The sequence below is a fragment of the Plasmodium gonderi genome (assembly GCF_002157705.1).
Source record: "Plasmodium gonderi DNA, contig: Chr03, whole genome shotgun sequence".
In the NCBI taxonomy this organism is placed as follows: domain Eukaryota; phylum Apicomplexa; class Aconoidasida; order Haemosporida; family Plasmodiidae; genus Plasmodium; species Plasmodium gonderi.
This window is the reverse complement of record NW_021628927.1, coordinates 743,033-770,088: the sequence shown is the minus strand read 5'-3', so window position 1 is coordinate 770,088 and position 27,056 is coordinate 743,033. Positions and strand designations below refer to the sequence as shown.

General features: G+C 33.5%; 4 protein-coding genes across 4 annotated transcripts; all 4 read right to left on the bottom strand.

Annotated features, from left to right (window-relative positions):
• Window positions 1-338: 338 nt before the first annotated feature.
• PGO_031530 (hypothetical protein, conserved) lies at window positions 339-8,757 on the bottom strand (the record flags this gene model as incomplete). Its single annotated transcript, XM_028686137.1, has 2 exons — window positions 339-5,801; window positions 6,079-8,757. 2 exons carry the CDS (start codon window positions 8,755-8,757, stop codon window positions 339-341), a joined length of 8,142 nt encoding a protein of 2,713 aa, XP_028541938.1.
• Window positions 8,758-11,296: 2,539 nt separating this feature from the next.
• On the bottom strand, window positions 11,297-12,797 carry PGO_031520 (hypothetical protein; the record flags this gene model as incomplete). The annotated part of the gene is made up of 4 exons (XM_028686136.1): window positions 11,297-11,479; window positions 11,759-12,204; window positions 12,477-12,546; window positions 12,732-12,797. The coding sequence occupies 4 exons, from the start codon at window positions 12,795-12,797 to the stop codon at window positions 11,297-11,299; spliced, it is 765 nt and encodes a 254-aa protein (XP_028541937.1).
• A 346-nt stretch (window positions 12,798-13,143) lies between these two features.
• PGO_031510 (HAM1 domain containing protein) lies at window positions 13,144-14,965 on the bottom strand (the record flags this gene model as incomplete). The annotated part of the gene is made up of 7 exons (XM_028686135.1): window positions 13,144-13,182; window positions 13,499-13,604; window positions 13,770-13,810; window positions 13,953-14,030; window positions 14,185-14,245; window positions 14,494-14,668; window positions 14,869-14,965. The coding sequence occupies 7 exons, from the start codon at window positions 14,963-14,965 to the stop codon at window positions 13,144-13,146; spliced, it is 597 nt and encodes a 198-aa protein (XP_028541936.1).
• A 1,466-nt stretch (window positions 14,966-16,431) lies between these two features.
• Window positions 16,432-24,188, bottom strand: PGO_031500 (hypothetical protein, conserved; the record flags this gene model as incomplete). Its single annotated transcript, XM_028686134.1, has 6 exons — window positions 16,432-16,834; window positions 17,213-22,580; window positions 22,991-23,391; window positions 23,630-23,688; window positions 23,851-23,979; window positions 24,096-24,188. 6 exons carry the CDS (start codon window positions 24,186-24,188, stop codon window positions 16,432-16,434), a joined length of 6,453 nt encoding a protein of 2,150 aa, XP_028541935.1.
• Between the last annotated feature and the right edge of the window lie 2,868 nt (window positions 24,189-27,056).

The window sequence follows — 27,056 nt, the reverse complement described above, 5'->3', positions numbered from 1 at the left end:
ATTTGACGCAGGAGTGTTTTTTTTTTTTTTTTTTTTTCTCTTTTTTTTCTCTTTTTTTTCTCTTTTTTTTCTCTTTTTTTAATGTCTGTATAATACGAGGTAATTAAGGGGATGATGGCACACAAAATGATACTCAAAAAAAGGAGAGTGATTCACAATACTGTTACGTGTTAACACACGTAGGTACAAAATTTGCATACCATATTGAAAAGCATTTTTCCATGCAATGGAACTTTAACCATGTAAAATGCGTTTACATGAACATGGTGTGAAGAAGTTTAACTACACACAATAAAGGAATCACATGATGACACAACCTCATCTTCAACTGTATGTCTTCATTTCAAAAGAGTGCCACACAAGTGACATTTATGGGAACAGGAAAAATGATGTTCGTGTTCACATTTATCCAAATACACAGTATTACATGAACCGATGTATTTTTTTCGATTACACTGCCTTTCATTTGATAACTTTGGAACGACCTCCTTGCCATCCAAGCGAGTGGATAATTCCATGTTGAAAGGATGCAAATGTGAAACCTCGAAGTCAAGAACAAGCCCTTTTTTCTTTTCAAAGGTGTACGTGTCCATCTGTTTTTGTATCCTGTTCTGTGCAAGTATGCAATTGTCATTAAAAAATGAGTAAGCGTCATTCGTACTTTTCAAAACTTCGATTAGTGGGAGTTTAATTAGTTTCATATGAAAATTCCTATACTTGAAAAGCAATTTTTTACATATTTTTTGTGTATGTTCATGTGAATTTATGTTAATTACAAACATTAAAATTTGCTCAAAAATGTACGTAAAAAAGGAAACTTTTTTTTTCTTGTCATATTCTTCATTTTGCCTGACCTGTTCAGAAATCATTATAAAAATTTTCAAACATTCATTAATGATAAAAAAAATAATGTACTCATTAATTTTGTCTTTTTTTAATTTGTTTCTCCTCAGGATAAATGTTAGCATGTACGTGTACAGAAAAATCGCATTGTATTCTTCCGTTAGGTAAATCCAACATGCCTTCTCCAGTTGCTTCTGTTTTACCTTGCCGTTCAGGTTATTTTTTTCGCTATCTTTTCTTTGCACCTTCTTGTTCCATTTAGTCCTACAATGCGGAGGAGGAGGAAGACCCCCTTCTTTTTTCTCCCTTTTCTCGTCAGTCATATTTGAACAGGTTATATCGGCTCTAGATTTCACCACTCTCCCTCCTCTTCTTCTACCCTTCTTGCCAAAGTAGGATGTCATGACAAAGTAATTCTTCCAAGAGGTGCAATCCACAGTGTAATTCAATTCTCGAAAAAATTTTTCGAAAAATATGTGTTTCTTGGTAACACACGGGGTCGATATTATGTCACGTCGTGGGTTATCACTTTTGAAAATAAATAACTTCTTAAGCGTGCTTTTAAATGGCATAGAATAAAATTTATACACGTCTATTTTATTCGAAAAGGTAACAGAATACACATCAGCATATGTCATTTCTTTTGAAAAGAACCAATTATCATTTTGGCAAAAAGAATCATATAATTTTAAAATATTTTCTTTAATACGCATAAGACAAAGATGAATAATTTTTAAAAAATTCCCATGCCTTTCGTTAATAAATAAAATAACATTAACATTGTCATATTTTTCAAAGAGTTGTATATACCTTTCTGCGTTTATGTTCTTAACACATTTGTAAACCTTTTCCTTTTCATATTCACAAAGTAGGTTAAGATATTTATAAAACGTTTTTCTGTACAGATATTTTTTTATCTCTCGTGGCATTTTTACTTCGTATAAAAGTAGATAATACATCCTCTCTTTCATTGAATCGGAAAAGTTTTTACAATCTATTAAACTCTTGATAAAGAAGTAAAATAAATTCAGCAATTCTTTTTTCCTTTTTTTTACTTTGTATTGTATATCTTCTTGTGTGTACTTCTCTCCGATGGGAAACTCGGGTTCATTCCAATGAATCGTTTTTTGGCTAGCTAGATGTACACATTTGTCTATTCCTCCCTCTGCGGGTGGAAATTTTTCCAATGTGATGATGTCCTTATGAGTATGCTCCTTACCGAAGGATAGAGAGCATCCATGGTGCTTCTTCAACCGACTTAGTCTACTTCGAACCATCTGTACGGTCCTCTCGTGAAAAGTTATATAAGTAGCCAAAATGTAATTAACTAAGGGGTCCTTGAACACGTCGAGATGCTGAAGCACATCTAAATAAAAAAGATACCCATACATGCGCTTCTTCACATGTCGTTCTTTAAAAAAAAAAAAAATTTTGTAAAATACATATTCATGCAATTCTCGCCATTTTTCCTTGGTTCTGTAGTACTCCAGTATGATATGACAACACTCAAAGTGATTTAATATGACCAAATAAATAGGTTCGCACTTCTTAACATAGCTGAAAAAAAGAATATATTTTAGCAATTCCCCGATATCTTTTTTGCGTCTCTTTCGATTCGATACATCTGCTTCATCATGTGTCTGGAACTTGTGTATAATTAGCAGTCTCTTAACATATAACAAGAGGATGTATCTATAATGTTGTTGACAAAATTCCACACAAAACATGTTACTAGTTGGATGAGCATTTTTTTTACTCTTTTTTCTCTTCGACATGTCTAAGGTTTTTTTTTTTTTTTTTTTCATTTTAGTATTTACCCCTATGAAATATGCACTACTGTTATTCTGAACCCGTTTGAATGAACACTCGTATCCTCGTGCTTTTTGATGAATCATGTTATCATCACTATGCACATCATACTTCTGTTTTCCACATGTCCATTCATCTTCGCTTACCTGATCAGATGGTATTTCTTCCTTCCTATAGCTATTTTTATAAATGGAGTTTCCCTCTTCTCGCCCAAAGTCTTTGTGTTGGTGAATCAATCCTATCACATCAATTGAGTAAACTGTTTTTAAAAGATAGTTTATCAAATCACAATGTGGCATAGATGTACCTTTAACATTTTGTCTAATAATACTATTTTTTATACGTAAATTTATTTTTTTTAAATGAAAAATTTGAAAAAATTGATCCTCTTGTGTATATTGCCTGACCTTGTTCAGGTAATTTTTTTTCGCAAATTCAGTGCACCTTTTCATAACTCTCTCAAAATGACGTCTCCTCTCAACAGTTATAGACCCATTGTGTCTCCACCATCCAGTATTGAGTCTTAGAAGAAAGTTGACGAAATAGACATTTGTGCAATATTCAAACGAGGAAGAATAATCATTTGAGAAAATGAAAAAAAGAATTAACATGTAGGTAACACAGCTAATCATTTTTTTCATATGCTTGTTAATAAAAAATAGTTGTAATATGATCCACCTGACTATGCTGTTAAGGTGTTTTCTATCAGCTGTTTTCATTTCTGTGTAAATCAAATGGGTAATCTTGACAGAAAGGCTATTAATTTCGCCATAAGAAATGCAATGAGTAAGTGCACATATTATATCTCTATATATATCACAAGACATATCTTGCGCTAAATTTTGGTTCAAAATATTTTTCAAATATTTTTTATAAAAAATAAAAGTTATGACCATGTGCAGGTAAAAATCACACAAGTTATGCACCAACAAGTCCACGATCTCGTAATTCTCCCTAAAGTCATAATGAAAGAATGTCCGATTTAATAAGTAAAACGTGTCTTTTAGTGATAACTGCAAGAGGAGAAAAATTCCGTTCTTATCCAAATTGAAGAAATTGTTTATGTTGATTCGGTGCAATCCTTTTTCCTTACTGAAAGTTCCTTCCTCCTGCACTCCTTCCATGCTGGCAGATGCATCTATTTCCACTTCGGACAGGTAGAATCTGTCCCCATATCGACCCCTTTCGCCCTTTTGAAGAAACTTCATGAATGTCCCTGCGCCTCGATCGGCAGAAGTGCATCTATTACATCTCTGAGGCGAGTTCATGAAATTTGCACTGTGCTGGTCGTGCTTGTCGTGCTTGTCGTGCTGGTCGTGCTGGTCGTGCTTGTCGTGCCGATTGAGCAAATATTTTAAGAGCGAAAGTATGGTCTTGTTCAGCGTACAATGATTCTGTCGCTCCAGGTGAAACAGGGGGAATATAAAGAAAACATTTTCATAATTTGAAACATCCTCAAAATTGAAATGTTCGTATGAATTGTGGTAGATATCACGCAGAGTTATTATTCTGTCTGACGATTGTTCATATCTGTTCATACGCATCGAAAATGGAAATTTAAACAAAACGGAAAAAATGTAATCAAACGCAAAGTACGATTGGTAAAAGTTCTTGTATATATACATTGGTAAATATATAGGAAAATCATCATTCTTTAAATTGTTACATTTACAGAAATTGTAAAAAAATATATTCTTTTTTCTAATCAGGTAAGATATAAAAAACTCCGCTGTTGTAATTCTATCTTCATTATGTTTGTTATAAATAAACGAACTTAGATGTATTGGAAAATGAGAAATTACTTTTTCTATATCCATTTCTAAATTCATATTTTCAAACATGTGAAAGAACTTGTTTATTATGCATATGAATGCATATATTCTGCGAATCTTAGTTACTATATTTTTCCCATCCAAGTGGTGATAATACAAATGTGTATCAAAATCTCCACAGGGAGAAGAGTACCCTGTGCTTTTTTTGCATCTATCATGTGTTCTGAAATGGATTTCCTCCTTTGAACTGCCTCTCCTCTCTTTCACTCCACGTGAAAATATGAATTTACTAAGGAGATACCCACTAAGGAGATTCTCATTAAGGAAACCTTCACTCAGCTGATTCCCTTGATGGGGATCTCCACTCTGAACAGCTTGGCCCATTTGTTCCCTCCTGGCACCAACAAAGCTGCAGAAAAAGAGAAACACATCATAATAAGAATCATCATAATTAGAATCATTGTAAAGAGAAAACAATCGGTAGAATCTCTTGAAATAGTTCACTAAGTTACTTATTAAGGCATGGTGCGTAATGCATATTCTCTTATTGATTATATAGTACTCACTTAAATAAAAGTACACATTTTCTATGCTATATCTTGAAAACACTTTAAATATGTATTCATATAGGTTCATGTTAAATTTAATGCTTAATTCAAGACCCAAAATGCATAACTTCAGCAATTCTTCAATACATTCCATTGCAACTGCCTTACCGTTAATGTAAATTTGCTTTTCTACTACTTCCTTCTGATCCTCCTTGTCGATGACTTTCTCTCTAACCGTTTTTTTTCGAATATCAGAAGAAATGTTACTCATATGTTGGCCTTCATTGTTCAGTTCTTCACCAATTGCTTCACTGTCATGTAAAATGTCTGCCTCACATTCGGATATATTTTTCACGCAGCTTTCTTCTTCCTCTTCCAGAAATGACTTTGAATCAGAACGAATGCTTACACATGATGATACGGATGAATGGAATGACGATCCAGTTGTGCATATGTAGGAGGGTGACGATGGGGAGATGTCCTTCCCTGATAAATCATCACAATTAATGAAAGGAGCACATGCAGGAAATTCGGGATCCAAATTATCAGATGTTGGTGCATGATTCCAAGATTTGTCAGATGTAAGCATATGAGAATTGTTGAACCCTCTTTCCATATTTTCAAAATCCATACAATCATCTTTATTATTGTGTAGTTTATGTTTAACTTCCTTATGATGAATGTTCTTCATGTGCATACTTTCACTTTTGTTGCTGTTTTCTATTATATCTCTTATTCTTGTCTCGAATAAGAAGTAGAAAAGAGGTTTCAGCTTCTTCCTTCTCTCGTCTTCAGCCAGTGGAAAATCGGTTAGAACGCAACAGTTGCCCTGTGTGGTGTGGAGTTAACGGGTTCAACATGAATTCTCATCCGTAGGAATGTGCATAATATCAGATGTGCATAATATCAGATGTGCATAATATCAGATGCACATAAGATCAGATGCACATCAGATCAGATGCACAAAGATCAGATGCACAAAGATCAGATGTACATAAGTTGGGGTGCCGAGGCGGGAAGAGGCACGTTTAACATGAATCACCCGATTACACGCACAAACGAATGTGTAAAAGTAAATGGTATGACCACCTTACACTCCAGCTTACATTGTACAAGTGCAGCATCAGAATCAAGAGTTGTCTGTACCTATGATGACGAAAGAGCAAGTAAATCAAATAGGAGAGAGAATTCACCACTACAATGTCAACTCGTCCATTCTTCAAAATGTAGATGTATATAACGTTCACGTAGAGGTGGGAGCTATTATTCATACTAGAATCACAATCAGAAGTAGTGGTTCCATGGGGAATATTATTTATATCATGAGTATCTTCCCCACACCCATTATCCATCTCATGTTCTTCCCTTATATCAGTCTTATTTAATACATAAAAAATAGATTTTGCAACTTTATCATCTCTATTTATCTTAATATGTTTCACATTCACTTCTATGGATTTGCTATACGACTGAAAAATCCTACTTTCGTCACATATAATCGTACATTTAACATTCTTCACATGTTTATTGAAAAAAAAAAGCAGAACTATTTCTTTTTTTACATAAATCAACTGATAAATAAGTAACTCATTATTGTCATATATAATCACGATATTATTTCTGCAACTTGTTAGATGTTGTATGGAATGATTCAGAAAAAACACTTTTTTTACAATAATTTTAGATGCATATTCGATTATGACTAATTTTTTCCCGTACCCTAAGCAAAATAAGATTTCTCCTTTTTCTCCTTCAAGTGAACACATGAATGGAATATTGTAAACAGGTTCATTCTCAATGACAGATGATGCCACTCCAACTTCTGGGCCTTTGGTTTGGACACTTGTGTTAGCTTCATGCCCTATAACACATCCCTGAGAATCTAACTGAAGAACGAAGTATACCTTTCCACTCCCTTTTTCTAGAACCGAAACCTTGTTGTAGTAAGAAACGATTAGCCATTCTTGACATAAAGACACATTCAAAATTCGATACTTGAATCGTATGTTTTTCACAATGCTGAACATGTCATTCTTGAAAAGCTTCGCATTTCTATTTAGGAACAGAATATTGTAATGGCTGAAGTATAACATCTGTTTCTCGTTTATCATGCACCCATTCCAAGCTTTATTAGGACTCGCATGATTGGCATGATTGGCATGATTGGCATGATTGGCATGATTGGCATGATTAGCATGATTAGCAGTGGCGTGGTTAGACATGGCATGATTAGATGTGGCATAACTTGTGCCATATTTACCAACATAATTGCACCTAATTTTGCAATTCACGAAAAATATTTGATAGACAAATATACCCGCATCGGTACAGACGCACAAGTGGTTTGAACTGCTTATATCCACATTTTTTATATTTTTCAAATTGTCGTCTCTAATGATGTAATAAGGATATGAGTAAAAATTGAACAGAAATTTTTTGCAATTTTTTTCATAATTCTGTGTCGAAAAATCATCGAGAAACTTCTTTACTTCTTCTTCATTTGTTGTATTCTTTTGTTTATCTTTAAAAAATATAAGTTCATTAAAATTTAGCATTTTATGACTAAAAACGTGTATTTCATCATGTCCATTTTGTAAGCACACGAAATGGTTATTGCATGTGTAATGATAAGTGTATATTCTTCGGATAGATGCACATGAGTCTGTATCTACCTCAGCAGAACCATTTGGTGTGTTGCTAGCGAATGTTTCCTCTCCTTCACACAACAAATACACATTCTTGCAGTTAAGCATTTTCATATAATGGACGTTTTTCTTGTCATATATATATTTACTTAAATCTCGTACCTTCAACACCTTCTTCTTCCTTATCATGTATTCCATGTATAAAAAATTTATGTCTTTCCATAATGAATTGATACATGTCTCTGCACTCAGTTCATTGTGGAGAATCGTGTTCTCCCCTTGATCTATACCATCACAAGCAGATGATTGGTTCATATTTGTTTCTGAAAAAACGATTGGTAAATTGTCAACTTCTGACGAATTGATCCCTTCTTTATTTGATCCTCTTCGAATTCTACTTAGTCTTGACAAACCTTTTCGCTTTGTGTGAAGATACAAGTACCTATACACTACATTCCTCATACGTGCATTTATCTTGGTTTGAAAATATTTATCTTTCTTCAAAAAATAGTGCAAATTGTGTTGGTCTAAATTGAATAAATTTTGATCCAATTGATATTGTTTCCATGATTTTTTCCCATTCTCCTTTGTAACAGTCTCCACAAGAACATCTCTCTTTGGTCTTTCATCTAAATGTGCTTCATCACTTTCCCTAGATTCATCTATATCACTTACAACCCAATCTTCATCAATAGTGATATCACGATTTAATATTTCATCCACTTTTCTATAAACATTGTTTTTTTCTTTTTCGTTCAGGTTCTTATGGAGAGATGATACTCCAAAGCTGTTGTTATGTACCTCGTGTTGATATTCATCATTCAGTAGATATTCACTACTGTTCGAAACTGAACCATTCCGTGGGCTAGTACGTGAATCGATGATAGAGATCAAAAAAGCTTCTTCACGTTGATTTTCTTTAGTATCATCAACCAGCCTGACCTCTTCAGGTGATTTATGAACACCTTTTGAAAACATGGTTTTTGTTCCTTTTTCAGTTGCATTCAATAGGAGATCTTCACCTCTATAGCTATGCCTCGAATCCATCGTAGGATCATCCAGGATTTCTACTTCACTTGTATGGTTTTCCAACTTTTTCGTGGAATTAAATAATGAGTTTCTCATTCTGTGCATGTGCATATTTCTCTTCTCATATTATTTTTCTTTTTTCTGAACGACAAGGTAGGTTTTTTTTATTTCTAACGGGTTCTGCGAAATGGTTGACCGTTGTGTTTATGGGTCCTTTTCTTCTCCTCCTTATTCCTTTTATTCTCCTCCTTATTCCTTTTCTTCTCCTCCTTATTCCTTTTCTTCTTCTCCTTATTCCTTTTCTTCTTCTTATTCCTTTTCTTCTTCTCCTTATTCCTTTTCTTCTTATTATTCCTTTTCTTCTTCTCCTTATTCCTTTTCTTCTTCTCCTTATTCCTTTTCTCCTATTTAATTTTTACTTTTATCATTTTCCATGCACATGGGGTCTTTTTTTTTTTTTTTTTTTTTTTAAATATTCAATTCTTCTTTAGAGTTTTATATATGTGTAGATTCATGCATATATGGAACGGGGGAGGTGTACCCAGTAATTCATTTTGTTCAGGTAAAAAACTCTTCTGTGAAACACATTCTTCTAATATTCTTCATATCAGTAACCTAATTATAGGGGTGGCAATGGAGCGAAAGTTTTCTCTCTTTCTTTACCCTCCAGTATAAATTCTACATTAACCAGACGCAAACCAAAAATTTTTGTTTACTTTTTCACCTGCACGTGTTCATAAATTTAATCAAATATGAACGTGCTCAAAATGGGGACGGAAAAAAAAAAAAAAAAAAAAAAAATCAAGCAAAGTCATGCTAAGCCAAGCCAAGGGGAAATAAAGAAAAATGCATTTACCCATTTGACATCAAAATGGGAAACAAACAGAATGCGTCAAAAATGAGGTCAAATCGATATGGAAAAAAAAAAAAAAAAAAAAAAAAGTAGCAATGCACAATTTTACTCGCTTCCCTATTCTCCCTACCCCTTAGAACTATGTTGCTACACCGTTTTGACGTTCCCCTTCACCCAACCCATATCCATTTTGAGCACGCTCGTATAATTATTGTAACACTTATTGGGAAAGTCAAGCAAAAAAAAAAAGAATGGAAAATTATACACTACCCATTTTATTGCCTCATTTTCTTTTATTTTCTTTTTTTTTTCTTCAATTATCCTCGCACCCAATATAGGAACATATACGAGATTGAAAAGGGGAAAGAAGGGAAAAAGTGGGATTGTGTTATTTTTCCCACTTCTACCACAATTTGGCAAAAATAGATTAACTTGTTTTGCTATTTTGGAAAAGTTTTACCTTGCATATTTATGCATCTGTTCAGGAAAACCCTCTCTCCATAAACACCTGTTTGAGAACCAATTTATGTTTTCTCTCTTCTATACAACGCTCCTTTTTTTTTTTTTTTTTTTTCTTCTTCTCACACATTAGACCTTATACGAAGCGATGGTGATACAAGTTAATGAATTCAGAATAAAATATATAACTTATGGCTATCCCCATTTAAAAAGGCTATCGTTTGAGAGACCTTCATATCAGAATTGTCATTGAAAAAAAAAAAAAAAAAAAAAAAATAATAAGTGCTATTGGGAAAAGTAAGCTGTGGGGGGAAGAAGGGAATATTGTTTCTACACAAAAATTTATCAGTATATCTCCTTTCATGATCTTTATTTCGTGTATCAGTTATTTTTCCCCTTTTAATTTGATCAAGTCGATTAGCAAATTAGCTGACCTTTTCAAGTAATAATTTTCTCACACATGATCTGTAAGCACATAACACACATATATAAGTATACTGATATGTGCAGCACCTACCTATTTGTTGAGGAATCCAAGTGCACAAGCAGACGCAGCACGAAAAATAAATGTAACTCTGTATTACACTACGAATGGAAAGACAGCCAACTTGTAAAAGGGCAAACAACCCACACACGCACAGACACAGACGTATACACACACGCACAGACACAGACGTATACACACACGCACAGACACAGACGTATACACAGACGTATACACAAACATATACAAACTTGTAGAACTCTATCTATGTGCATGTATGCATGTACGAACGCCATTCGGTTAAGGCAAAATAAAGAATCATTGGAGAGGTTATATACTCCTCAGCTCCACTGATGCCGAGGGCTGGGACAAACGCGTATATGTGAATTTTATAAGTCTGCATGCGTTTAGAAAAAATTATGATGCGCTCAAAAAAAAAAAAAAAAAAAAAATGGGCATTCCTCTCGACACACACGCGACATGCTCATATCACATATCACTAAGTGCAAAAGGTTGGATATAGTTGTAATGATTTTTCCAGGGTTGTAATTTGTCATGCATTGTTGTATACCTCCCTCATTTTTTTTTATCCGTCTCTAAACAAAAACTCTCGAGGGAAGACCTTTTTGGTCATCATATTTTGTCTGCCCCAGTAGTGTTCAAATAATGCATTTTTTTTTTTTTTTTTTTTTTTTTTTATTTTACAAGAAATGCTCGTGTGAAGAAAACAGATACATTCACACTTTTTGCCATGTGTTCGATAACATATCTTCTAAATGTTTTGAAGGTTCCTATCAAAATATAATGTGTGCATCTCTGAATAAAGGAGTTCATTTTTGACGAACCATTGATTTTTATTTCATTCCCTTGGAATCGCTTGAAGCATTCACATTACACATTCTTCTATACAACTGCTTCTGCATTTGTTCATACTGAATCTGTTCTATCTGTTGCTTCTTTTCTAAATTCATGGCTTCAACATTCCACTTGTCGATTCGCCTTACCAGTTTGATATTTTCTTTACATTTTTCAAATTCCTGTGATGAGGCATGATGACATTGTAAATGGGATCACATGTGAATAGTGCAGTAGGTACATGATTAAATAAATTGTTATGCAAAAAAAAAAAAAAAAAAAAAAAAAAGATGCAAAATAGAAAGTGGAAAATGTGTAGATGGTGGTTATGTGCACGTATGGATAGACATAATATATACCACTTCAGCGATGCTACATAACTGATATCAGTACACCAACACTCTCGTATTCAATCTGGTGAGGAGAACCCATAGTATATCATATTCACTGCCTCAGCTTACTTGTAGATGTAAAAATGAATTTGCCTTTCTAAGGAAAATCTTCATCAAAGTTTCCCTTTTGATCATGTTCATCACCCCTTCTTCTTCTTCTTCTTCAGTAGTAGTAGTAGTAGCAGCAGTAGCAGCAGTAGCAGTAGCAGCAGCAGCAGTAGCAGCAGCAGTAGCAGCAGTATCAGTATTATCATGTGAATAATTTTCCGCCTTTACCTCATTTAATTCCTTTTCTGCCTGAACATGTTCAGGCAAAGAACTTTCTTTCCCCTCTCCCTGCAAATCAATTTGCTCCTCTTCGTACCGGGTTAACAAAGCTTCTAACCCTTCTATTCCTTCCAAAATGATATCACACTGGTTAATGCACTCGTGGTATTCTCTTTTTTTAAAATGATAAAGTGATAGATTTAGACGAAGACTCAGTTGCATGTCTCGATTTTTCTTCGTAGGAAAACCTACATGTGTGTGTGTGTGTTAAATGGAGAGTTAGTGACGACAAAAAATTGGACTATACACGTACAATTTCAGGTTTGTGCAAATGGAGGGTACAGATGAAAACGTCGCAGACAAATATTTGTAAATACACGTATGAGTGTAAGTACAAGTGTGAATCTGCATTTGCATGAGCAAGCACACATGTAGGTCTCATTAATGAGGATAGGAAAGCAAACACAATACACACCCTGTCTTTTATACTGTGTCTAGTTGTTAAGCTAAACACTCTTACCTCTCATGGAATATTTGATACATTCCTTGAGAGCCATCCTCCAAAGTGTGTTTGCATCCTCGGCTTCACCCTTGCGAGGAGCAGGAAGAAGTGTGTAATTGTGAGTACGTCTGTGCTAACAGACATAAATCCGTGCACGCATGCATATGGAGAAAAATCCGTGCAGGCATGCATGGACATACGTAAGTAGGGTTCCCGTTGCCCATTTCGTCAAGCCATTTCAGCTGTGAACACCAGAGGTTGGCTTTTCCTTACATTCGCCCACTTCATATTGGCCTCCACTTTCAACTCTTCTGGGTCTAAGTCCTCTAATTGAAACATTATGTTTTCTTTTTCTTTTTTTCAGTTCATAAAAATTATCAAAAAAAAAAAAAATATATATATTTGTTTGGTTTCTAATTGAGTATCCATTCAGGGGATGATGATGAGGGGGAGGAGAAAATGGTACCACAGTTGGTACCATCCCTGTTGGTTCTTTCTTTTTTTTTTTTTTTCCTCTAGCAGTGTTGGATTATATACAGTGAAGTGATATGCTTGGTGTAATACTTTATTGCATTGTTAACGATACACATTGGAAATTACATGAAGAGACACAAAGTTGATATGTCTATACATATGTGTGTACATGTATAGACATATTAGGAGAGATACAAAAAAAAAAAAGAGCTCATATTTTCTGCTTCTTCAATTCCTGCAGTAGGAATGCCTAACAGGGTGAGAAGAAGTAACCAGTTGGATGTGGAAAAGAAGGATTTAAAAAAAAAAAAAAAAAAAAAAAAATGCCACCTTTTTAAGTTGTTGTGTCTGCTGGAAATGTATATAACAGAATTCACCTTGCTATTCAGAAATTTTTTTTCTTTTTTTCTCCTCATCAGGAGAAATAGCTATTTCATTCAATCATGAGAAATATCATGATATTATATTTTATGATATCCCTAGAAAGAGTATTTTTTTTTTTTTTTTTTTTTTTTTTTTTTTTTTTTTCTCATGCCCTACTTTTTTATGGACATTTTAATATTTACCTTTAACTGCACGAATGCTTTGAATCGAGGGGAGAAATTCTTCTTCTCGTCAAATGACATTTCACTAAATGTTTTATTTGAATTCTCTGGGGAAAAAATGTTATCCCTTCGGAGAGATGGAAAGAGGGAACCAAAGAAAAAAAAAAAAAAAAAAAAAAATGATAACACGAGGAAAAACCGTGTGCATGTGGAAATAGGTAGAAAAGTAGTAAAAGGGAAAAAAAAAAAAAAAAAAAAAAAAAAAAGTTCTGGTGTGTATTTTTCTCCTTACCAACCAAAATCATTTGATCCACAGGGTCCCATAATCCTTCCCTATATAAAGAGGAAAATAAAGAAGATGGTGAAAAATTGGTTGATATAAATGGAAAAAAAATGGCTCATAAAATGGTTCATATAAAATGGTAGCAAAAAAATTGCTAATAAAAGGAAATACAAATACAGAAATGGATTTTACCTGAGTTACACCTTTAAAGGAATATATTTGCTTTCCATCGTACACAGAATAAACACAAATGGCGTGACATTTGTCGTTCTTTGTTCAGGGGAAAATGTAGGGAAAAAAAGAAAAAAATAAGGTCAGCTAGAGGTCAAAAGATCTTTTCGAAAAAAAAAAAAAAAAAAAAAAAAAAAAAAAAAAAAAAACTACCACATTTCAACCATCCATAGTGGCAAGATGAACCACTAACCTGAAGTTTCGAAGCAATGTCCACTATTCCTTTGGATCCAACATTTTTCATCATCCATTTGCTAAAATGAGAAAAAAAAAAAAAAAAAAATTTTTAAATGTAATAGAAAAGTATAAGTAATGTGGCGTCGCAGGAAATGATAGAGAAAAGGGGTTTGTGCGTAGAGTAACTTCCATCTGTTCTTGCATGTGTGCAATGTGTATTCTCGTGGACTAACTTCCGTCCCTTCTCGCATGTGCAATGTGTGTGTATGTGTATATCTCAGTTGGATATTCTCACGCAGGTGTGCTTGAGGGAGGACTCTCTTACATGTAGGGTCCAGGGAAGGAATTCAGACAATCCATGTATAGCCCCGTGTCATCAGTAATAACTAATTTCCTTTTCAATTTTTCATCTGGTCCACTCTGATTTCTCAGAATTTCATGTGCCCTCTTTGCTTTGAATTCGTTTATGCTCACGATGTCGTCCGATTGGGGTTCCATCACTGCCATGTGGGGGAGGAGTAAACGTGTGTCGGAGTAAACGTGTGTCGGAGTGAGCGTGCATCGGAGTGAGCGTGCATCGGAGTGGAAAGACAAACCAAAGCACCGTACACAAACAATCAAGATATAACACCAGAAAGGAAAAAAATTCAATGTATGTTATATTGTACTAGGGTGAGGAGGGGTGTGTGTGGTTACTAACAGTCAATGTCAATGAAGTGAACGTCCAGCTCATTATCCATTAATTTTTGGAACTCCCGTCTTTTGTTTTGGTTGCCAGTAATGAGGAATATGTCCATGCTGGGGATTCCACGTGAACAGTGAAAAGTACCGACGTGACTAAATATGTGTAACTTGCCGAATTTATCACTTCTCAACAAAGTAAATCTTGTTAAACTTAACATTCGCTATGTAATCTAAAAATAAAAGGCATAAAAAAAATTTGCAGCTATGGAGTGTAGTATAATATAATTCATACAACAACTTTATAACGTATATAAAAATGAAGGAAGATCCAAAACAAAAATGGGGTGGGGGTTTGATGTGAAGAATGTAGGAAGTGATGATTTGCGAAAAGAAAAAAGGTTGTTATCGAATTATTTAAGTAAATAATATAAAATAAAAAAAAAAAAAAAAAAAAAAAAAGTGAACTTTTTAATACGAACGATCCACATCTGTAACAATAAATAAAGCAAATTGTAATAGTGCTTTTATAACCAACATGTTTTATTTTATATATAAATATAATAACATATACTTTTTACCTCCTTCCTTACCCCTCCTACTCTCCCTTATTTCTCTTTTCTTTGAATCTACGTGCGTGTGAGTAAATCAGTGTGTGTGTAGAGGTAGGGAGGGAATGTTTTTTCTTAGCCCATCTCTCATATCTGACATCATTTTTTTTTTTTTTTCTTTTCCCTTATCTCACCAAATTTATTTTTACATGTGATATACTTTCTTCTCCTAGAACCAAATTCAGTTTGCTTAGTTCGAAAATTTTTTTTCTTGAAACATTCGACCCGTGTTTTTTTTATTCGTCTTTAACAAGATTACGGCAAAATTAACGGAGAAATGAGCAACAAAATGAGCGACAAAATGAGCGACAAAATGAGCGACAAAATGAGTGACAAAATGAGCGACAAAATGAGCGACAAAATGAGTGACAAAATGAGTGACAAAATGAGTGACAAAATGAGTGACAAAATGAGTGACAAAATGAGTGACAAAATGAGTGACAAAATGAACTCACATAACTCATCCTGTTATACATGCACGATGCGACCTTATTAAAAATTATACTACTTTACATATACATATATATTATGTGAATGGTTAAGAAACGAAAAAAAAAAAAAAAAAAAAAGTATGCATTAATACTAATGTTAGAAATAAAAAAGTTGGTACAGTGAAATATGTAGGAGCGTTTGGAGAGATTCCCCACTTCTTCTGTGTGTAGTTTTTTTTTTTTTTTTTTTTTTTCATCCACAAATGGAAGAGAAAATTGGAAGAATAAAACAAGTCGGAAAAAAAAAAAAAAAAAAAAAAAAAAAACAGCCAAAAATACGTCAGGGTCTCAAAGCAAACCAGTTTCATCACACTTGTGGAGAAGTGGCATGAATATGCACAGGACGTCTTGAATCTTTTGAGAGTTGGTTTTCCTCAGTCTGGAGGATCAACACAGGTTCTTTTTTGCAGCGTTGATCTTGTACACTACATAAGTGATGCTGCACAACTGATGCCACATAAGCGATGCCACACCACCGGATCAGTACTCAACCTCATCAATCAGCTCGGTAAAACTGCTTATATTCGTGATTGTTTGCTTTGCAGAGGCTTGGAACTCCTCACTAATGCTTCGTTTGTACGACAGGTAATTCTTCAACTTTAGTGTATTCAGATATATAATGTATATGTAATGAAACATGAACCACGAATTGTAAAGTATTAACAAAGTGATCTTCTGATCCTTCTTAAACCGTTTTTTAATTTGATTATTATGTTTATACATTTCTGTTACAAGAGCTCGCAACTCTTCCTTTTTTTTGTTCTTTTCCTTTTCCTTCTTGTCAACTTTTTTCTTTTCCAGTGCAATTTCCTTTTGCTTCTCCTTCTTCTCGTTATCTACCACTTTCACTTCTTCATTCAGAAGGTTCACTTTCTCGTCCCATCTGCAAGATGATTAGGGGCGTGAGGGGTGGATGAAAAAGGGGTTCAAATAAAATTGGACCGGTGCAGCGGAGCACGCGCCAGAGATAGAACCCGCAGCGGATGTAATAGCTAGCGTAGCTGCAGTAGATGTAGCGGCTGGAGTAGCTAGCGTAGCTGGAGTAGATGTAGCGGATGTAGTAGCTAGCGTAGCTGGAGTAGATGTAGCGGCTGGAGTAGATGTAGCGGCTGGAGTAGATGTAGAGGCTGGAGTAGATGTAGCGGCTGGAGTAGATGTAGCGGCTGGAGTAGATGTAGCGGCTGGAGTAGATGTAGCGGCTGGAGTAGATGTAGCGGCTGGAGTAGATGTAGCGGCTGGAGTAGACGCACTGAAGACTTACTCCCGAATGGACTTGTATATGGCCTCGGACTTTTTGATCATTGTGTTTGTGTCGATGGAACCTATCTGCTCTTTCACCTTGGCATATTGCTTTTTGTGAATCTGAATCTGCATGTTGCATTCGTTCACTAAGGAATTGTATTTGTGTATGTTTTTGTATATTTGATTACTATTTTGCTGATAAATCAATTTCTCGATTTGTTTTTTTCGCAATTTAAGAACTTCTAACACTTCTTCGAAAACATCTCTGGTAAGTGCGTGACTTTCTATTTTTATTTCCTCAGGTTCGATATCTTTAACATCTTTGTTCTTGAAACTGTTATATTCATCTATTTTTCTTTTCAACTCTGAGTCCTCCTCGTCACTCGACACAAATTCGGTGTCACCAAATTCGTCCTCATCATTCTCATCCCCACCACGTCTCTTCTGAGTTTCGCTCATCATGGAATTTCCACCATTTGCAGTATCACCATACGGGTTTGTATCGCCATACGGGTTTGTATCACCATATGGGTTTGTATCACCATACCGGTTTGTATCACCATACCGGTTTGTATCACCATACCGGTTTGCACCACCATAAGGGTTTGCACCACCATACACGTTTGTATAACCGTTCATGTATTCCTCTCGACATCTTTCCTTCTCCATGTGGCCATACATGGTGTCTGAAATTCCTCTCACCAATCTGTTTTCAGAACGTCCAATGTTGGAACCCATGCGATGGTTGCTTATTCCTTTTGGGTAGAAATTTCTTTCATTCGGGCTCTTGTTCATGTCAGCTGAACCAATGCACTCTCCTTCTCCTTCCTCACCTTGTGCAGCATCCAAATAGTTCAATCTTTCCAAATCATGATAGTTATTGTAATGATCACAAGTGTCTCCATCGTCCCCTCGGTCGAGATAACTACTTTGGTCTAAATGGCGAGGCTGACGTGGATCACGACCAATAGCGTTGTTGAACCCACTGTGCGAAGATCCCATCACATCACTTCCATCACTTCGACCATTTCGATCATTTCCATCGCCACGCTGGTTCATAAATCCACTTCTCACACGTGTGTCACTTTTCTTTCCTTTTCGAGAAGCACCTCTGTCCATTCCACTTCTGTCACCCACATTGAAGTCACTGTCGATGTCACTATTGGGATCTATATTAGGATCCATATTAGAATCCATATTTGAATCCATATTAGGATCCATATTAGGATCCATATTGCGATCCTTATTAGGATCCATATCGACATCACTATCACTGTATCGATTGTTAAATTGTGTTGCTGTCCTCATGTTGGCTCCTAAAGTGCTAGCCGAATTGACATTCCCAACTCGGTTTGTCGACGAATGGAACACGTTTCCATCTCGAGAATCATAGTAACGATAGTTACTCTTATTCATGTAATCATTTGATTGAGAAAAGTGGAAGATGTTTCTTGTATCTGCCACTATTTCTCTACGATTTTTATTAACAATAAGCAATTTTTTTTCATTACAAACGGTATGATTAAAGCTGTTCATACAATTAGCACGTGCAAGTAGATGCGTAAAGTTCTCATTATGAACTGTTATGTTAATATGTTCACTTAACAACTGAATTAAAATTAAATCATTGGCGATTAGATATGTTAGTTCACTAACAATGAGGTTTCCATTTTTCTCAAATTCATTAAAAAGTAATTCTAAATTTTGAATAGATGTATTCATACATTTTAATTTATTATGAATTGAATTCAAATCATCTAAATAAAATTTGTAGATTAAAATAAAAAAATATATTTTTTTTTTGTCTTTCTGATAAAGTGATATATTTAATTTTATATTATTTAATTCTTCATAAAGACACTTCTTAACTGAAGGGCTTTCTTCAATCATTTTTTCAATATGGATTAATTTTTTTCTATAATTACAAACATTGGTATGTACACTTTTGTAATTTTTAACCGTTTTTTTTCTTCTCTTTTCTATTTCTTCTAAATCATCCAATAATTTATTTAGAATTTCCATTTGTTTGTTTGATTCATATTGTAAATTTATGTATTCATTATATGTTACATTCACGAATTCATATTCTTCTTTAAGACTAAGGATGCTTTTCTTTAACTCTCTTTTTTCCTTTACTCTCCCTTTCAACGTCTCAAAAATGAACTCTACATCTACCTTCTTTACTTTATTCCCTATATTCTTATACATCTCTATAATTAAGTTGTTTAAAAGTCCAAACTTTCTCAAATTCTTTACATATTCAAATACAAAGTTCATGTGGTCATATATTTTAGATTCTTCATACGGTACACACTGATACATCTTCTCATCTTCGCTCCTTTCATACTTCACGATTGCACTTCTGCAGTTTTTTTCACCAGGACGTACCTCTTCATCACTCTCTCTTTTTTTTCCCTTCAATTTGGTACTTCCCCACTTCATGTTTTCCACTCCACTATCGCTCTTGTCACTTAAAACAGAGTTCTTCATTTTCCTACTCTTGCTGCAAGTCTTCTGAACTGGATTGAAATTTTCTTCCCCTTCCATTTTTTTTTTTTTTTTTTTCTTCTTCTTCTTCTTCTTCATATTCATCCTACCAATGCTTCTTCCACTACCCGAATCCACGTTTTTCCTTATGTCTTGAAAAGAAAGAGTGTTAATATATTCATTCTTTTTTATTTTAAAGTTCTTTAAATTCAGAATGTATCTGTGTTCCTCAATAAACTTTTTCACATGCAACAAAATGTGATTGTAGAAGCAATTCTCGTTAAAAACATGTCTCATCAATGTATTCAAAATGTCGAATCGATATATGTAATTATAGTAATCTCCCTCCACACTACAAATAAAATTCTTGTTGTTCTTCTTCGCTAGCATGATATCTGGACTTATCACCGATAATGTCTCTACATTATATTCTCCTCCTTTTTCCTGCATTCCTAATTCATTTGATTGTTGTTGTTGTTGTTGTTGTTGTTGTTGTTGTTCCATCGATATGTTTCCACTTCTCTCACGATTGAAGCTGTTATTTGAACTACCTCCAAAGCCGTCTTCACTGTTCATGTTCAGGTAACCTCCTCTCCCAGTTACTCCTGCTGCTGATACTGCTGTTGATACTGCTGTTGATACTGCTGTTGATACTACTGCTCCTACTGCTGCTCCTGCTCCTGCAGCACCAATTATTCTCCTTCTGGACAACACCTCATTCAGATTCGGAACGTAGGAAAGAATGAGGCATGCATACACACGGATCTTCTCATTCTCCAAATTGGAACACTTAAATATGTTATGTACCATGTTCTCATTACAAAGGATTAACATTATCTGTTCATTAATTCTACGTATTCTTCTTACGAATTTTTTTCGACTATCTCTTAGTGCCTTTATCTCTTCCTTAATAATTTTAATAGAACCACCCACTCCTCCTTCTCCAACTCCTCCTCTCATTGTCGATGGAATCACATTACTCTCCTTATTCCTCCTTGATTCTCTAGATGTATTTGGGGTTATAACCGACTCATTATTATTTCTTCTTCCTGATTCACACTTTCTACTGTGCTCTCCTTCTAAATATTCAATGTCATCTTTTATACTTCCAGAATCTACACTGAAATCATCTTCATACGTAACGTTCATTACAGTACTCATGTCTAGATGGATGTGACTTGGACGCTTCTCTCTAAAGTTCGTCTTCTTAACACGATCACTTCCCTTCTTATCAGGATCATCACTGCCCTTCTTGTCAGAATCACCCCTACACTTTTTATCTACATCACAGGTGCTCTTCTCCCCTTCCTCCTCACTATATGTACTACCATAATCACTTGAAAATGAGTATAAAGAAGAAATGCATGAACTAGCTAGGGATGCTGTGTCGTTTGCTTCTTCCCACTTTTTCGTCGATCTCTGTTCAACTGTCTCTTTCTCCTGCTCGTGTTCTTGCACGAATCGATTGCCTACGTCTTCACTGTATGTGTCCTCTGCATTGTCTGTATCATCTGCATCGTCAGCATCGTCTGCATCGTCTGCATCGTCTGCATCGTCTGCATCGTCTGAATCGTCTGTATCATCTGCATCATCTGCATCGTCTGTGTCATCCATTTCATCCGTCTCTCCCTGGGGTACGCTGTTTTTGTCATATCCCTCAACTCTAATGTTTTGTTTCTCTTCCTCGTAATCCAATTCATCAATTTCTTTCTCGTGATAACCATCCTCCTCCCCATCCCATGTGGATCCAAACTTTGTCATTCCTCTCTTTTGCTTTGATTCCATTTGTCTATGATGACCGTATGGCATACATTCTCTTTTATATTCACTAATATCATCTACACTTGCAATGTTGTAATTGTACACATTTTTTGTATTCTCTGTTTTTTTTTTTTTTTTTTTTTTCTTTTCTTCCTCTTGGTGTATGTTTTTATCCTTACCACTCACCGCTGCATCTATGTTTTGTATTCTATTAGAACCTATTTCAGCATCTACCTTTTTTGTGCCTACTTCAATTTCATTTTTCAGCATGAGGAGATCATGCCTTTTTCTGTTACGTTTCCTGCGAAGTTTCTCCTCATGTAATAACTTCTTTTTCAATTTCAAATTAAGAACCTTTGTTCTCATTTTGTGTTTGTAATTTCTTTTTAACAGAAAAAATTCACTAATTCCAATATTTATAATAAATAAAATGAACTGTAAAATAATATCATTGTTTGAAAAATCGGAACATTTTATTTTTTGTTCATAGAAAAGGTCCTTTTCCAATGGGTTAATATCTTCTAAATCCAATTTTTGAAAATTAGAATGATCCTTTGAGAAATCATCTTCATCTAAATATAACTGTCGCACAACATTCTTTTCTTTCAAAAGTAAAACCAATACATTATTCAACAAATTTATGTTTTTCTTACTACATATAATTTCAATCAACTGATAATCCACATTTTTTAGATTCTGAATCTCCTTCTGAATTAATAAAATGGACATTTTTGTTTTATGAATAACTTCCTCATCATTTATCTTATCATTAATAACTAAAAGTGACAAAATTATGCAACATATTATTTGAATGTTTATGTTTTCACTATCGTACATATAACCTAGTATCACTATTCCTTTATTTGTATTATTTTTTACGGAAAAAAAATTCTGTATTTCATTTAAATGTATTGAAGATAACAATAATAGCGATATTAAAATGTATATATTAAATGTTATATTATCAATTTTTTTGTCTTCTTTTACTTCCTTTCTCTTATTAATTATGTTGAAAATGGTGCATATCTCTTTGAAATTGTATATTTTCAAGTATTCCAAAAATACATCGTTTTTCTTATCCACGATTCGCAGAATGGTTTCTGAGGAGGTCTTCAGAAGCATTTCATTTATCGTTTCCCCTATGTTAATCGAGAAAGAAGAAATATAAATGTTTCATATTTTTCTAAAAAAATGTCTATCACCGTGTGTACATGTTACGGACGTCCGGCGTAACAGAGTAGCGCACCAAGTCTTCACCTTTTTTTTTTTTTTTTTTGTCTAAAAGATGCCATGCGCGATCAGGTAAAACCGAAATTTTAAGCGATCCGTTCAGGTGATTTCTCAATTTTACGTGACCCGTTCAGGTGATTTCCCAAATTTACGTGACCCGTTTAGGTGATTTCTCAAATTTACGCGACCCGTTCAGGTAAAACCAAAATTTGAAGACACCCGTTCTGGTCATTTCTCAATTTCGAGTTCAAAGAGCATACACCTCAAGCACAGGCAGCAACCTCTCTCATAGCCACGTCTCTCTCCCCTCTCAGTATACCTTGTAAATTCTCGTGAATAATTTCAAAGGCGAATTTCATCAAAGGCACGTTCAGCAAGTTTTCTGGAATCTTCGTATACGTCAAATGGTGGAGGAAAATGTTTAAAATAAAAAACTTAATTTCATTGTTTAACTTTAGATTCTTTTTAAGATAAAAAAGGAAATTTATAATGTCACACTCTGCACTTTTTAACGTATTGTTTCTTGACATGAACAAAATGTAATTAATTTTTTTTAGTAATTTTTGGATGTTTATTATGTCATTCAATTCGGAACACATCAACTTAAACAGATATTTTGTTATGTTATCTAAACATAGGAACTCATAAAATTTATCACATAGATACACGTTCTTGTGATTTGAAATCTGCTTCAGGAATAGTTCCAGTTTTTGTCTCCTCCTGTGAAAAGAAACGTGAAAAATCGACATCAAAATGTACAATATAGAAAATCATACATGTATAAATGCATAAGGATGGGTTCTTCTCATCCGTATAGCAAAAATAAGTAATAGGGCCCATCTCTACGTGAGAGAGAAGGACAGTGCGGGGTGCTGATCGAATACTGAAAAAAAAAAAAAAAAAAAAAATTAGTTTCAATTCACTCCTTATCGTTTGTGTATGTATAAATATGTATTACTCTTCCACAAAGTTGTAGTTCAAACGACCGAATACTTTTTTTGATGGTAAAACAGAGATCTGAAGGAAGTATGAGGAGGGAAAGAATTTTCAAAAATTACATGAACATGTGCAGATGAACTGTACGCGCTTTGTTGGAAGTATTTAAAATAAAAGTGTCGCAATCGTGTGTAGGGTTCATCTGATAGAACATGACGCCTTTTATCAATCAATGGAACTTACCTGCTCCAGATATTCGCTAAACTTTTCAAGCAGCTCATTCTTCAGTTGTTCGTAAAACGTGACAAAGTCTGAGAATCTCTTTTTCAAAATCTTTTGATTTTTCAGAGCTTTAAACTCAAGAACGTATTCCTGCATTGTGGGGGTGAAAATGGTTGCGAGTGAATTCAAATGGTTGAGCGTGAATCGACGTGGGTAGACACTATTGACGAACGAGACAGCTCTCTTTTGCACAGGTTGATGCATACCGTGTAACTGTAAAAGCGTCTCTTCACATCGTTAGTCCTGATAATGTTTATTATTAAATTGTCCTTAAACTGATAGGCACTATGAGCATCCATTGTGTCTTATCTCTTTTCTCCTTTGATCCTTTTACTTTCGGTGTGCTGAAATGATCTTCCTATAACTTTCTTCTATATTTCTTATCGTATCACACTCGTATGTCTGTATATTCACTTTCCACCCCTTTTCATGTAATGTATCTCTCACCCCTTTATTTTTATTATTTTATATTATTTTTTTAAGCACACTTGTTTGGAATACTCATATATATATATATACCTTCCTAAATTCATTATATGATATATTGCCCCAATATTTTGCATGCACGTGTTCATACAAAAAAACAACATGAAAAAAAAAAATAAATAAAATAAAAAAAAAATACCATTCGTACTCCTGTTATGTCTTCATAAAATAATAGAAAAAAAAAAAATACTATTCATACTCCTGTTAAATCTTCATAAAATAATTGGGAAAAAAAAAAAAAAAAAAATACTATTCGCACACCCGTTTAGATTTCAAAAAATAAAAAGAATGACGAAGCTGTAATAAAAAATTATCTCAACATCTTCTGTTTCTTTTTTGCAACATAATACTTGTTATACGCACCCAAAATTGGATGCATTCAATAGGTATGTATATACTTGGTATGTTTCCTTTATGGCATAAATATTTTTACATGAACACGTTCATACGATCAAACAGACGCCAAAAAAAAAAAAAAAAAAAAAGGTGCAACACATAAAATAAAAGTACGTAACGTTATTCTTTATATATGAAAAAAAAATTAAAACCTCATAATATCCCGTACACCTAATTTCATAAAAGTAATCGGTTGTCATTATGGAATATATATATATATATAAAAAAAAATATATATATATATATATATATATATATATATATATATATATATATATATATATATATATATATGTAAAAAAATTCACGGGAGAGTAAATGTCCGATGTGTAAAAATCATATGTGCATACATTTGTAAATAGAAAAAGACATGAACAAAATGAACTAGACATGAAATAAGATTTGACATGCTGGAAATTCGAAATGAAAATCCAGTGGCATATCACGGTGCAGTGTCACAGAGACATGTATGAACAACGAACAGGAGTAACCAACTGGAACAATGAGATGCTATTACTCTGAAAAAGGAATAACATTAGATTCATTCATACAAAACTTCAAAAACATTTCAGGATTAACATAAGACACGAAAATTTATATCACAAAACTAGCGTAAAACGTTTACTTAAAAAATGTGCGATGGGTATGGAACATGTGCACCTTCTGGGAAATTGTTCAGGAGCTATGTATGCATAAATGTATTGTGTGTATTTATGCTTCTACATGTTGTGCATGTGATGCAATGAATGGGAGTAATTCGCACGTACTACACGTTGCTGCAGAGCGAACAAACTGTTCCTGTAATAAAGGAACAAGCAGTTGGGCTGGCCGTTGGGGCTGACACATGGGGATTGTTAATTCAGCTGCCTGTTGTACATGTTTTATTTTGCCAACATAAAGAGTCTAATATTCATACGCTCATAAAAATGGTGTCGTATACACAGAATAAACATAAAACGGATAAACTAGCAATACAAAGCGAAAGATAGGTTGTTTTTTTTTTTTTTTCTCTTTGTAACTATTAAAATTGAAAAAAAAAAAAAAAAAAAAAATATGAACATGGTCAGGCACGTGAAAAGGTTCTTCCCCCCTTCATGTCCTGTTCCCCCCTAAGAAAACAACAAAAAAAAAAAATCTAAATATATATATATATATATATATATATATATACATATATATATATACATAGATAAAGAAAAAAAGAATTGATGGATTTTCCAGAGTAAATGCACTGACATGAATTTAGCATACGGTATGGAGGAAAGATATACATTAGAACACATGCAGGTTTTTATATATGTTTATTTAAATGTTGCGTTAAAAAATTTATAAGATCTACTGAAACAACTCCATCATCAGTTTAACAGTATTTAATCAATCAAATGTTTCACGCAGAGCTGAATTTTTTGTTTTTTACATAAAGCAAATATAATAAGCTTCATAAACTATCGAAATGTTCCTTTTTATTTGTTTTTGTATTGCGTTTTCTTATAATTTTAAACTTTTTCTTTTTTTTTTTTTTTTTTTCCAATCTCTGCTAAACGTTCTTTTGTTATTTCTACTTTTTATTTATTTATTTTTTTTTTTTTTTTCAAATATCTGCTAAACGTTCTTTTGTTATTTTCTATTTTTTTTTTTTTTTTTTTTTTTTTTTTTTTCTTTTTTTGCAAAACTTCCTTTTTTTTTTTTTTTTTTTTTTTTTTTTTTTTTTTTTTTTTTTTTTTTTTTTTTTTTTTTTTTTTTTTTTTTTTTTTTTTTTTTTTTTTTTTTTTTTTTTTTTTTTTTTTAATTTTTTTTTAATTTTTTTTTTTTTTTTTTTTTTTTTTTTTTTTTTTTTTTTTTTTTTTTTCCATTTCTGCAAAACGTCCATTTGTTATTTCTCTTTTTATATATGTAGCATACGCATATAACATTTGTGCATATACATATATATATATATATACATGTATATTCGAATACAATTAAATGATGGCAAAAGGAGCCCGGTCCGGTAACAATGAATTTTTTATATATATACACCACCTCTCAAGGGAATTAAAGATTTTTGTATATTTTCAAATATCTAACCCGGCTCACAACCCGTCGTAACTTTTTCTTTTTTTTTTTTTTTTTTTTTTTTTTTTTTTTTTTTTTGTTGTTGTTTGTAAAAAAAAAAAAAAAATTGAAAGGTGAAAAAAAATTATTTCAAATATTATTTAACACCCACTTCTTTAAATTTTTCCATTTTTAAAAAAAATTTTCTCCTTTTTTTTTTTTTTTTTTGGTTAAAAAAATTGACTAAATTT